General features: G+C 40.4%; 1 protein-coding gene across 2 annotated transcripts in view; it reads left to right on the forward strand.

The window, feature by feature from the left end:
* casq1b (calsequestrin 1b) overlaps positions 1 to 14,338 on the forward strand; it is a 101,225-nt gene extending 86,887 nt beyond the window's left edge. The window contains exon 12 of one of the 2 annotated variants that reach the window (XM_084107887.1): positions 12,128 to 14,334. In XM_084107887.1, the coding sequence (XP_083964013.1) occupies positions 12,128 to 12,331 (204 nt within the window). In that variant the 3' untranslated portion in view covers positions 12,332 to 14,334. Of the gene's footprint in view, positions 1 to 12,127 lie in introns of both variants that reach the window. The other variant, XM_084107888.1, reaches the window with a different exon arrangement.
* The last annotated feature ends 397 nt before the right edge of the window (positions 14,339 to 14,735 follow it).

Raw genomic sequence — 14,735 nt, forward strand, 5'->3', positions numbered from 1 at the left:
CAAGGGCACACACTTGATTTGATCTTATCATATGGCTTTTCAGTTAGCAACGTAGTTATCAAATAATTTTTTCTGTCTGATCATAAGATAATTTCTTTTAATATAGATGTTCCTAGCCCTGAACCACTCTATGTGCCAGTAGCCCGGTATGCTCGTTCTTTTAAAGGTGCCCTAGAATTTGAAATTGAATTTATCTTGGCATAGTTAAATAACAAGAGTTCAGTACATGGACATGACATACAGTGAGTCTCAAACACCATTGTTTTCTCCTTCTTATTTAAATCTCGTTTTTGAAAAACACCCCTGAAAAATAGGTGAATCTCCACATAACACCGACTGTGGGGATCAGTAATATGTATGCCTCCAAAAATTTGCATATGCCAGCCCATGTTCAATACCAGGCGGAACTGCGCCCTCCCAGGATCTAACGTTACCTAGGTTACTTTCACTTTTAAAAATTCATCATAACCGCGCGCAATCTGCTTGCAGTCGTCGAGATGGATGCATGTGTGTGTGAGAAATTTGGAGTTATCTGAAGAAAATATTGTGAAAGGCTTATTTGCTGCATGCATTTTCGTGTTGGATAGCCACAAAAGTGGAACTTCATCGCCGAGGAAGCACGCAGATAACTGTGGTAACAAACCAAGCAGTTCTATCGAACAGTATTTTTAAAATGTAACACTGTTAAGTATGTGTGGTGTGCACATAGGGGTGTTCAGGGCGTGTTTGAACCCAACATTGTCAGATGTAGGCTACGTGGCAGATATAGTGTTGTAGCCGCGTCTGTTCGATTAGTAAAATGTTATAAGGCTACTCAGTTTTGTGGTAACGTTAGCCATGTTCTTCATGTACCGGCCTTTTTACAGCTTTGGCTGAAGTTGTCCTTGTGTTAATTGTCGTGTAATAACTTCTGTATGACCTGGCAATAAACATTTTTGTAATTGTGTCTATAATGTGATTGGCTAAACTTATTTTATTTCGGGTGCGGGTCGGGTGTCGGTTCTATTTTAAGCGGGTTGGGTGCAGATTTTAATTAGTGCTGCTGTCGGAAAACGGGTCGGATGCGGTTTGAAGCACTGCGGGCACGGGCGGGTGCGGATTTACAAAATCGGACCCGTGCAGGACTCTGATGTACGGTTGAACGCCTAATCTCTCCATTGTCATGCTGGACATCAGGGACCTTTTTGCTGTCACTCTGAGCTACTGTTATGAGCCCGCAGTGAAACAGCCAATCAGAGCAGAACTCCTCATTACTATTCATGACCCTTCCAAATAAGGTAAAAACAGACCATTTCATTCTAGGGCCAATTTCTAGGGTTGAAAATGGACCTGTAAAACCATATCTGGACATTTTAAATGCCCTTAAGTAAGCCATACCCTCTATGTAGATATCAGAGACAAAATTAAAATATTATTTCAACACATTCTAGGGCACGTTTAACTCATCTACATCTGATAAATTCCTGGATGCTTATATTAGTTCCCCAAAAACTCACGAAATTGAGTCAAACTGTATTGGAGCAAACCCAGATGAGCTAGTGAATATGTTCAATATGTTATGTTCAAACATACTGGATGTCGTTGCCCCGTTTAAAGTGAAGAGAACTAGAAGCTGTGCACACCCTTGGTTTAATGATGATACTAGCGCTATTAGACACAAATGGAGAAAAGCAGAAAGGAAGTGGAAGAGGGACAAATTACAAATATCTTATGAATGTGTTAGAGATTGTATGATCCAATATCAAAAAGTTGTTAAGTTCGCAAAAGCAAAATATTTTTCAGAGCTCATCGCTAAAAATGCACACAGCCCAAAAATACTATTTAATACTAGAAATAATGTGCTGAATCCGATTTCTAATTTATATCCTGATCCCTCTCCTATGGCCTGTGAAAACTTCCTAAAGTTTTTTTGCGACAAAATTGATGCTATAAGATCATGTTTTGTGGACTCCTCTTTGGACCTACTTCAGTAAACATCGTCACAGATTTTAACAAATTTATCTGAGTTTTCTCTAGTGTCCCATAGTCATCTGCAACAAATTTTTCGACAAATGAAGTTCACCTTTTGCTCACTGGATGTTGTTTATCCTCGCCTTTTATCAGATATACTTGATTCTATTACTCCTAGCTTATTGTCAATAATCAATAGTAGCTTAGTTAGTGGGATAGTTCCATCTCATTTTAAACATGCCATTGTTCAGCCGCAGCTCAAAAAAACAAACTTTGATCCAACAGTTTTGAATAACTATCGCCCCATCTCTAAATTGCCATTTTTATCAAAAGTTTTGGAGAAGGTTGTGTTTAATCAGCTTTCTTCCTTCTTACAGGAAAATGGTATTTTGGATAAATATCAGTCTGGTTTCAGATCACAGCACAGTACAGAGTCTGCACTGCTTAAAGTACTAAATGACTTATTTCTGATTGTCGACTCTGGTAAATGTGCTGTTCTAATTTAATTCTGCTGGATCTTAGCATTCGACACTCTCGATCATGGCATTCTTTTAAAGCGTTTACAGCAAATTGGTATCCAAGGTTGTGTTTTGAATTGGTTTGCTTCACATTTAAAGGCAAGGCAAGGCAAGGCAAGGCAAGGCAAGTTTATTTATATAGCACATTTCATACACAATGGTAATTCAAAGTGCTTTACATACTATTAAAAATAATCAGAAGAAATAAGAATATACAAAACAGTTTAAAATAAAGAAACAAGAAAGAACTAAAAATAATTAAAACAGTTTAGAATAAAGAACAGTTTAAAATAAAGAAACGAGAAAGAACTAAAAATAATTAAAACAGTTTAGAATAAAGACTAAAATAAGACACAGTATAAACAGTCGGACAAACAGTGACACAGTGCTCATTCATTAAATGCAAAGTTAAACAGATGTGTTTTGAGTCTGGATTTGAATGTGACTAATGTAGGAGCACATCTGATCTCCTCTGGAAGCTGGTTCCAGCTGCGGCTGGCATAATAGCTAAAAGCAGACTCTCCTTGCTTAGAGTGAACTCTTGGAACTTCTAGCTGATGTGATCCTAATGATCTGAGTAATCTGTTGGGTTTGTATTCCGTGAGCATATCTGCAATGTATTGAGGTCCTAGGCCATTGAATGATTTATATACTAGTAATAATACTTTAAAATCAATCCTATAAGTAACTGGCAGCCAGTGTAATGACCTGAGGACTGGTGTGATATGATCATATTTTCTGGTTCTGCTAAGAATCCTGGCTGCAGCGTTCTGTATGAGCTGCAAATGTCTTATGGTCTTTTTGGGAAGGCCAGTGAGGAGTCCATTACAATAATCCACCCTGCTGGTGATGAAAGCATGCACTAGTTTTTCTAAGTCTTGATTGGAAACAAAGCATCTAATTCTTGCAATATTTTTCAGATGATAGTATGCTGATTTAGTTATTGCTTTGACATGACTATTGAAACTAAGGTCTGACTCTAAAGACACACCAAGATTCTTGACCTGATTTTTAGTTGTTTGACCTTTAGAGTGAAGGTATGCGTTCACCTTGAGAACTTCATCTTTGTTTCCAAACACAATGATTTCAGTTTTGTCTTTGTTTAACTGTAGAAAGTTTTGGCACATCCAGCTGTTGACTTCATCAATGCATTGAAGCAGAGAGTCAATGGGGCTGTAATCATTAGGCGATAGGGCTAAGTAGATCTGTGTGTCGTCTGCATAGCTGTGGTAAGAGATTTGGTTCTTTCTCATTATTTGGCTCATTGGGAGCATGTACAGGTTGAACAGGAGTGGCGCAAGAATTGAGCCTTGAGGGACTCCGCATGTCATGGGCGTCCACTCAGACTTATGGTCACCTATACTCACATAATAACCTCTCCCATCTAAGTATGACCTGAACCATTTTAGAACTGTCCCAGAAAACCCCACCCAGTTTTCCAGCCTGTCCAGAAGTATTTTGTGATCGACAGTGTCAAATGCAGCACTGAGGTCGAGTAGAACCAGCACTGATAATTTGCCTGAATCTGTATTTAAGCGAATATCGTTTATTATCTTAATGAGCGCTGTCTCTGTGCTGTGATGCGATCGGAAGCCAGATTGAAAATTATCAAAGTATCCATTTGAGTTTAAGAATTTGTTCAGCTGGTTGAAGACAACTTTTTCAATGATTTTGCCTGTGAAAGGAAGATTTGAGATCGGTCTATAGTTGCTTAATATAGTCTTATCCAGATTGCTCTTTTTCAGGAGGGGTTTGACAACAGCAGTTTTAAGGGAGTTTGGAAAACTTCCATAGAAAAGTGAGGCATTTACCACTTCTATGAGATCTGCTTCTAAACAGTCTAACACACTTTTAAAAAAAGATGTGGGAAGTGTGTCAAGGGCGCAGGTTGATGTTTTAAGGTGCTGAACGGTTTCTTTCAGAATTTTGCCATCAATTTCTTCAAAATCAGACATAGTAACTACTTTCTCAGGTTGAAGTCTGATCTGACTGACCCCAGCGCAACTCAAGGATGTGCTGATCACCTTTCTAATATTATTGATTTTCTCAGAGAAAAAGGTAGCAAACTCACTACACTTGCTGTCGGAGAGCATTTCACTGGGAATCTCGCTTGGGGGATTTGTTAGTCTGTCGACAGTAGCGAAGAGATTTCGAGTATTATTTAGGTTTCTGTTTATGATATTGGAGAAGAAAGTCTGTCTAGCTTTGCCTAGTTCCATATTGAAAGCACGAATGGTGTCTCTATAGATGTTATAGTGGATTATAAGTTTTGTCTTTCGCCACATGCGCTCTGATTTTCTGCATTGTCTTTTCATAATTTGCACTGCTGTTGAGTTTCTCCAAGGTGCTTTTTGTTTACCATTCTTCCTGACTTTCACAGGAGCAATATCATCAATTACATTTTTAACCTTTGAGTTAAAAGAATCAAGGAGAGAATCAACTGAGTCAGCAGATATGCTCGGTCTTAGGGATATGGCCTTCATAAATAGTACACTAGTGTTCTCATTTAGGCATCTCTTCTTGACAGACACAGATCTAACTTCAATGGCAGGAGAGATCAATAAATCAAAGAAAATACAGTAATGATCAGAGAGTGCGACATCCTTAATATCATTCAATGAAATGTTTAGACCCTTACTGATAAGTAAATCTAGAGTGTGTCCACGATTGTGTGTGGGCCCATGTACATGTTGAATCAGATCAAAAGTTTTTAAAACAGTATTGATTTCTTTTGTCATATTATTTTCTGCATTATCTATGTGAATGTTAAAATCTCCAGCAATAGTGAAACTGTCAAACTCTGAGGAAATTATTGATAACAGTTCTGTAAAGTCTTCAGCAAAGGCTGAAGAGTATTTTGGAGGCCTGTAAATAGTGATAAGTAAAATCCGTGGAGCACCTTTTAACACAATACCCAGATGTTCGAAAGACGGGTAATTACCAAATGATATTTGCTTACATTGATAGACATCTTTAAAAAGAGCAGCTACACCCCCACCTCTCCTTCCAGCTCTGGAGACACTCATAAAGGTAAAGTTCGGAGGAGATGTTTCATTGAGGATTGTTGCACTGCAGCTGTCTTCTAGCCAAGTTTCATTTAGAAATATAAAGTCCAGGTTGTATGTGCTTATAAAGTCATTGACTAGAAGTGATTTATTTTTAAGTGAGCGGATGTTTAAAAGTGCTAACTTAACAGTCTTGCTTTTTGTGTCCACAATCTTAGTTTGTCGTGTGATAGGCACCAGATTAGATGGGTTTGCTGTACGGCTTTTAAAGGCCTTAGACTTTCTAACATGTGAATGAACAGATGATACAGGAACACTGGGTTCCCGCTTGTTCTGTAAACATTTGAGAAAGTTACTGTTATCACAGCGGGGACCCGGCACAAATCACTTGGAGCTGGTATTGGTTGATTTTGTAACACCTCGAGCAGACGGTGGAAGTTGTGGGCCCTGGCGTTGTGGAAGGGGCCTTAATGCTCGAGGAGGAGGAAGAGGGGGAGGGGGGAGAGGGCGAGCTGCGCCCATAGACTTTGGTGGTAGTGATGTTTTTCTGGTTGATATCTGGGGGCTTCCAGCGAATTGGGTTCCAGCATACACTAGTTTTTCCATTTTCTCTGAGAAACACATCAATGGGGATGTAGGAGATAGTGATAGCGGTGAGAGTGGCTGTGGTGTTAATGGAGGCTGTAATATGCTGTCTTGGCTTTCCTGGTCGTGTTTGGGTGCTGAATCTGTTGTTACTGGTGGCTGTAATGTACTGTCCTGGCTTCCCTGGTCATTCTTGGGTGCTGAATCTGTTGTTTTTGGAGGCTGTAATATGCTGTCCTGGCTTCCCTGGTCATTCTTGGGTGCTGAATCTGTTGTTATTCGAGGCTGTAATATGCTGTCCTTGGGAGCTGAATCTTGTGACATTTCTAATATGTCACAGTCTGACTCTGGTGAGCTCAGTGGGCAGGGCTCAGCTGAAGTTGTGTCCGTGAGCAGAAGATGTTTTGGCTGCATGGTGTTATCATTGTCTTTGTGAGATGTGTCAGCCGCATGTCCATTCAAGTCCTGAAGTGAAGTCCTGTGGTCATTCAAACTGTGTCCAGGTGAGTGTGTGCCATTCTGGTTGATTGGATTGGCAGAAGGATGATGAAGGGAGAAAAGGATATTGTCCTTTAGCACTCTTGAACCCAGTTTGTTTGGAAGATGGCCATTTTGTTGAAACAGTGGCCTCTGATTCCAGAAAAGATTAAAGTTGTCTATGAAGTTCACTCCTTTTATATTACAGGTTTTTTGCAGCCATGAATTAAGCCCAAGCAACCGTGAGAACCTGTTACTTCCTCTAGCTGGAAGTGGTCCACTGATGAACGTTTGTACTTTCAGTCTTTTGAGTGTTTCAAAAAGTTCATTGAAATCCTTCTTAAGCTGTTCTGACTGCTCTTTATGGATATCATTCTTCCCCACATGAATGATGAGTCGATTTGCTGTCTTATGTTTCATCAAAATGTTTTGAATTTCTCTGTTTACGTCAGAGGTTGTTGCTTGTGGAAGGCAGCATGTAGTTGTATCTTTCGAGCTGATATCTCTGATCGTAGAGTCCCCAACTATCAATGTTTTGACCTCGGCTGCGCTCTGAGCTGAGTGCCGCTGTCTGCTTGACCTTGAGCGCCTGTTAGTATCAGAGTGAGCTCCTGGCTGTCTGTGTTCATCCACATTTAACAAATTTGAGCATTCCTCATTCAATAATACTTCAAATCTGTTCTTAAGATGAATAGGTTGTGGAAGACGACCAGTGTTTGTAATCCTTGTAGCTGTGTATGGTGTAGATGAAACTATTTTTGCCTGAGAGAGTCTAATGCCTCTATTTTTGGGTTTTGCCCCCTCTTTGTACCAACGGTTTGTAGGTCGATCGGCTTGTTTCTCTGCACTAGGTATGTTCTGTTGAGGAGCATTAAATTCATGACACTCACCGGCTGTGCGCTGTATTTGTCCATGATGAAACTCTGTTGTGGGTTCCGTCTGGTTTGATCCTACCATTAGCTTTGTTTCAAGAACTGTAATCCTTTGTAAAAGTTTTTGGCAGTTAGTACAGCAAGTAGAATCAAAAGGACGCATTTTCTCTTATCCTTGTGAATGTTTTCTCTTCCGCCGGAATGTAAGCAGTTCAGTTTTCTCTTCCTCGGAATGTAAGCTTCAGTGAATTCTGAAGGAATGAAACTAATTCTGCTTTTTTATAGTAATCCAAGCGTTCTGAGCACTGTGCTGATTCACTGAAGTTAAAATTAGGTGATAAAATGTAATAATAACGAAAGCGATAGAGCAAAGTGCGGAGCAGTAGGCAAAAGCGTCCGACCAGTAGCAAAGCAGGAAGTAAAGTCAAACCTTCTCAGTAGAGATGGGCAATTACTTATCACCTCGTGCACCAGTTTTATATGGGGTTCCGCAGGGCTCGATCTTGGGTCCTGTTTTATTTTCCTTATACATGCTTCCGCTGTATACTATTTTTAGCAAGTGATTCTAGTTTGCAGTGTTTATTTGATTGTTTGAGAGACGTTAAACAGTGGATGTCTGCCAACTTCCTTCAGTTAAATGATTCCAAGACGGAAGTCTTAATCTTTGGCTCATCTACGTTCACAGAGGTTGTTGCCAGTAAATTGGGACCTTTATCTGGCAATCTCCATACACATGTTCGAAATCTGGGTGTTACTTTTGACTCTGCTCTGACTTTTGACAAACAGATCAATGGTGTGGTCAGAAGTTGCTTTTATCAGTTAAAGAATATTGCGAAAATTAAGGCATTTTTATCACCCAGAGACATGGAGTCTGTGATACATGCTTTTATTTCATCAAGATTAGACTACTGTAATGTACTATACTTGGGTGTCTCACAGTCCCTACTGTCACGTCTTCAACTAGTCCAAAATGCTGCTGCTAGATTGTTGACAGGAACAAGGAAAAGAGAACCTATTTCGCCAGTATTGTTCTCTCTCCATTGGCTTCCAGTTAAACATCGTATTGAGTTCAAAACACTGTTTTGAAACAGGCGGCAATGAGAAGAGTCGTAGGAGGCAAAAAGATCTACCTTTGCGTCGCCGAACTGTTCCCAAATCAGCTGAACCGACTGGGGATGGAGTCTCCATTCCCCCGGAAGTGGCTGAAACCGTGAGAGCTCGTCGGCTGCGCGGTTCAGGTTTCCCGGGAGGTGAATGGCTCGAAGCGACCTCAGATGCTTCTGACTCCATAGGAGGAGATGTCGGGTGAGTTGCGACATATGGCGGGAACGTAGACCACATTATCGGTTGGTGTACGCAACTGTGGCCGTGTTGTCTGAACGGACTAGTACGTGTTGGTCCTTGAGCAATGCCCAGAGTCGGTGCAGAGCCAAGTGTACTGCCAGCAACTCGAGGCAACTGACATGCCAAAGGCGCTGGGGTCCTGTCCAGGAGCCCGTGGCAGTATGTCACTTGCACATGGCACCCCAGCATCTGTTGAGACAACAACATGCCTGGAAACTCGTTCTAAGGGTAGTCTGGCCCGTAGAAAGGAGAGGTTCGACCACGGGGTGAAGGTCTGATGGCAGGCACGAGTAACTTGTACTCGGAGCATGCCTGGTTGCCATGCCCATCTCGGGACTCGATCGCGAAGCCAGTGCTGAAGCGGTCTCATATGATGCAGTCCGAGCGGGGCTGCCGCTGCGGACGTCATATGCCCCAGGAGCAGAGTTCGAATTACGGGGGGTCCGACCCCCCTAGATGAGACTTGGACCCTCCCAAAAGGGATGAAAATAATAGTTTGGGGGGTACTGAATTTTTTTTATAAAATATAATGTTAGCCTATCCAACATTTGTATTGTATTTGTATGTATTTAAATGCAGTACTACCATCACATACCAACAATTCAGGAAATAATCTAATGAAATACGATTTTCAAACCCTCACTCCCCATTGGGCTGTACCATTTCTCTGGTACTTCAGACTATGTTCTTTGCTATGGTTCTTTGATATCACTTCACTAGCTGTCAAAACGTACGTACCGGTACGGGTGCAGGCACTGGTGTGTCAGCGAAAAATGAGCAAGTGGCTGAGTCAACTTTAATCTCTGCCTATGGTTTTGACTTCCATGTATATCATCATGCGTTGTGGTAAATGTTGTGAGCAGCTCGTCATCTAAACAGGTTTTCAGAACTGTCTTAATTTGGTTGTTCATAGTGTTTCTCTCATCTATAATGAAGTCATAGTCTAGCTAGCTATCTAGCTAAAAGTTCACGCAGCTCCTGAAGCTCTCTGTATCAAGCAAATATTGTCCGTATCTTGGTGAATCAAAGCCAAGAATGGTTGCATTAATGCAAGCAGTTGTTTATTATCTCATAGACAAGGTTGTCAGATGGAAACATGCTCAAATGTGTGTGTTTGAACTGCTGCAGAAGCTAGCTAGGCTAGCCAGTCTGTCTGTATTTAGGCGCGAGATAGGTCTTCACTCCCGTCCCGAACAACACATAGGCATGTCGGCGCGTGATTTCTTCACTCCCGAACATACACCACTACAGCAAGTGAAACAATTATTAAAAGATCGTTATGAATTTTAATGTTTGACATTAACACATGAATCAACGCGATTCATTTCAAAACATTGACATGAGAGAAGTCACTTACATACAACCACGGGCGTAATATCCTATGGGGACAGGGAGGACATGTCCCCCCCACTTTTCAAAATCCTGTTTGTGTCCCCCCCACTTTCAAATGAGTTTGTTATGATTTTTTAACCGCATGCCATCATCATCACGGAGGAGCAGGACTGAGCAGGACACAGAGAGCCTGCCTGTGTCAATGCGTGCAGCGCATCCAGGAACGTCGCTTGCACACACTAAAAATACCTCACTGAAAGTTATAATGAGCAGGTATCGTGCTGTCTGTGAATGTCCTGACGCACACACTCACACACACACAACACACAGAAAGACTCGCGCCAGTATCGAGCGCACAGACAGCACGCCAGAATCAGTTTAGCTGGGCAGTTCTCTTTTACACTTGAACGATCAATAACACACACATTTCCTGTAAAGGACCACAAAACCGTCTCTGAGCTGGCCAAAACGGGATGCCACATCGCCTGGTGTTCGGCAGGCTCCGGGGCTGGTTCGGGCTGTGGCGCCTTCCTGCAACTACCTCCACGGCATGGCCCGGGTGAAGGCTGCTGCTGGGGCCAGGCGGGAGGGGCGGAAGTCACAGAAGGGCGCCCCCGGCGGCGAGCGGACTGAGGCGTCTGAGCCGGCGGCTGGGTGGCAGCAGCTGGCCGCGGAGTCAGAACATGTTTGATCGCCTCAGTCTGCTTCTGGGCGGCCGAGAACTGTTGGGCAGAGTCCTCGACCACGCCGCCGAAGAGGCAACTACCTCTTTCCAACCTCTCCACTAGACATGTGCCGGTATTCGGTAATGCGATAAATCGCGGTAATGAATATGCACGGTATTGTTATCGCAGGCACTTCAAAATACCATGAAAAATAATAGATCCGAATTTAGATTTTTAGAATGCGCATTAGCTTATTTTCCATCAACCGCTTAAACAAACACTGCGTATATGTACACGTGCGCTCTCTGATGTAAACAATCCCCACATGATGAAGCACTGTGTGCATGCGGCGCAGTGCGCACTCTAGTCTAATGTAAACAATCCTCACATGGAGAAGAAGCATGGCGGAAGTAGGAACGCTGCCGACGATTTATCCCCTTCTAAAAGCATGTACATGTAGGCTATCTGCTGTAGCCTACCTAATATTTATCCAAATCATAAATAGTCAATAGGTTGAGTCAATATTGAATCAACATTGAAATCAAATCCAAGAATTGAATTGAAATCGTGAAAATTGTGTTAAGCAATAATACAAACAGTAGCCTACCAGTCACTGTACCATGTAAACATTGTAACATGTTGTCACTAAACTTAATACAATTCTGTTTAGTTACCAAATGTTTTGACAATCACAATTACACCTATTGTGATGCAAGTTGTTTTTTTTACCCCCCCAATCCATCCGTTTCTCTTGTGCAATTACAATATCGTGATAATACCGTTTACCGTGATAAAAGCTCAATCAATTAATCGCAGCATGAAAATTTGATACCGGCACATGCCTACTCTCCACTAATAATAATCACCTGTACGGAAACATCCTGACTCTTAAAAATAAAGGATGTTCAAACTTTTTTGCTTTGTTTGGAAGTATATTAGTTGGAGAAATAGAGCAAAAACAGACAATACTGACAATATTATGTCTAAAATGTCACTTAATATTAACTTTTTTTATTGAACTGTTGTATAAAACACATTTGGAATTACTTAACTATATCTTAGCTATTACTATTTACTTATCTATTACTTATCTTAACTATTTATTTAACTATAAAAAAAAGTACTCATACTAGTGGCATTTCCCCACCTAATCAATTCTGAGGGCATTTTATTAATTTTGGTGCCGTTTTTTGCCTTGCTACAAGAGAAACATCACTAATCGACAAAACACTGTGATATCATTAATAATTATGTATTGTTTCCCTTCATTACAAAGAGGGACGTACTTGACATTAAAGCACTATGATTTGAAAGGAAAAGGTCTGTCTGTCTCTTTCTCAGTAACTGTCTCAGATTCATCTTGTCTGTCTGGTTCTCAGGCTGACAGTGTGTGGCTGGAGATGGATGATGAAGAGGACATGCCTACCGCTGATGAGCTCGACACCTGGATCGAAGACGTGATGACTGGCAAAATCAACCCTGATGATGAAAATGACGATGATGATGATGATGAAGATGAGGATGAGGATAATGATGATGATGACAAGGATGATGATGAGGATGAGGATGAGGATGATGAATAAATTATTACCTCTATCTCAGGCATCACTTCACTGTCATGCGCGCATTTTTGTGACATTAAGAACTCATCAGTCTCTCCATATTCATGCCATCGCAAACTGAGCTGTTCTGTCTTGCAGTCTGGATGACTTGAGACACATTTTGTCTTGTCATGTTGTTTAACTACTCTGCACCAATATACTCATTCTTCAGAAAAAAACTAAACAAAGTTATGTCTGAAATCCTTGACCTTGTAGGGACATGTGTTGGTCCCCATGAGGAAAACAGCTGAATCATACTAAATTATGTTTTTGAAAATGGAAAAGTGCAGAAAGTTTTCTGTAATGGGGGGTTGGGATATAATATGTAGTTTGTGCAGTATAAAAATCATTATGTCTATGGAATGTCCCCATGAAAACCCAATGTGTGTGTGTGTGTGTGTGTGTGTGTGTGTCCACAAGGATAGTAAACTTTGACCTAATGGGGACTTCTTTTTTTTTGGTGCCCATGAGGAGAACAGCTTATAAATCATACTAAATTTAGTGTTTTAAAAAAATCTAAAAATGCAGAACATTGTCTGTGATGGTCCAGGTTTAGGGGTAGGGTTAGTGTCGGGGGGTATAAAATACAGGTTTCTCACCATAGAAAGCAAATATGAAGACCTCCGATGCAAAAGCCTCTAAAATCCACCTCTGTCAAAAATGAGATAATAATATTGAGTGAATGCCCTCCGCACATAGTATACGTTAATCAAACACTTTCACTTCAAACTCACTAAATCCCAGCCTCAGCCCATTCAGAAATGCCGGTACTTGGGTAGAAACCTATACATAGGAGCCTGATAAAAATGTTAATATTAAACAAAAACTTTAGACGAACTTAGAGGCTTTTGCATTTGAAGTCCTCATATTGAAACACTGCATTATTTGTAACTGCTGAGTTCCAATATAAACAACTGAATCTAACACATTAACATTAAGAGCATAACATTTGAATAAAAAAAATATATATATAGGCCTATATATTGTTTCCAAGCCTATACAGTACATATTATTGTACTATAAATAACTCTGTAAAACCTTTATAAACTGTATGTTAATCTTGTATTTTTCATAATTATGTAAAACATGCATGTTAAAATCAATAATAATTTAAATAATTAATTAATTGGACAAAATATTCTAAGATTTTTATGTTTGGGTTTACATACACTACGTGTTCTTCTTGCATCTACCATAGACATTATTTGAATTAGAATATAGTATTATGTCCCCATGCGCATTCTATATTCCCCAGGCACATTCCACGTTTTCCTTCAATATGTACATATGAAAGAAATGTATGTTAAACACATATTATACACACATATAGAAATGAAATCATTACTTTTATGCATTTGTTTATCACAGACCTATTAAAATCTCCAGTGTAAGTGTATGTATATGTGAATATATTGTATACAGTACATATATTTATGTTCATATATACTGTATATCCCCACAATATGATGCCATATCCTTCACCAGGACACATTCAACACACATGATGATGTAGCGTCTGGATCAATCAGACACACACACATTTTTCATTATATTTAATGTACAATCCGGCAAACCCACTCTCCTAACAAACTGTGTTAAGAATTCTATATGTGGGAACCATCCCTCGAAAACTACAACTATCCCAATTGAAGCGAACACACAGGCAGAACCAGGTGTCTGGTTACAGGACACATAAAGACTGATAAGACTGTTTATGACCAGAAGGAATTTACAGAGAGTTGTGACTCTCACTTAATTATCATTGAAAAGGACAAATAAACCCTTTTAATACTAAATTTTCTATATATAACCACTTGAGAAATGTATAAACATGTATCCAATTTTCCCACCTCACGATTTTCCTTTTATAGGGTTTGGACTAGATATTAATTCAAACTCTTTTAGATTAATGTTTCAGAATTGCAAACTATGGTTAAATAAAATCACGTGTAGCATGTTTGGGATCTATGACCTCCAATTTTTGTTCCCTATTTGTTAATTGAATGCTAACTCAGTGACAATCAAATTACATATGCAAATGCCCCGCTAGAAGGACAAAGGATCGCAAAGTTTCCCTCCAAAGGAACAACTTATTGACTCGCTCAACTCCAGAGGGTATGACACTTTAATACTAGAACCGTCAGGGGGTCATTGTATACCAGGGCGTCATATATTGACGCTTTTGACATTTCGTCTACATCGAACGCACATGGCACCCTTTAGCGTCAATATGAGACGCAGATAGAAATGGGCCAGAAGGCGCCTCCTAGCGGTCTAACCCTAACCCTACACCAGACCTAAACCTACCCATAACCTAACAAAGCTCTGTGCGTCTCATATTGACGCTAAAGGGTGCCATGTGCGTTCGATGTAGACGAAATGTCAA

The sequence above is a fragment of the Abramis brama genome (genome assembly GCF_963993115.1).
Source record: "Abramis brama genome assembly, chromosome: 3".
Taxonomy (NCBI): domain Eukaryota; kingdom Metazoa; phylum Chordata; class Actinopteri; order Cypriniformes; family Leuciscidae; genus Abramis; species Abramis brama.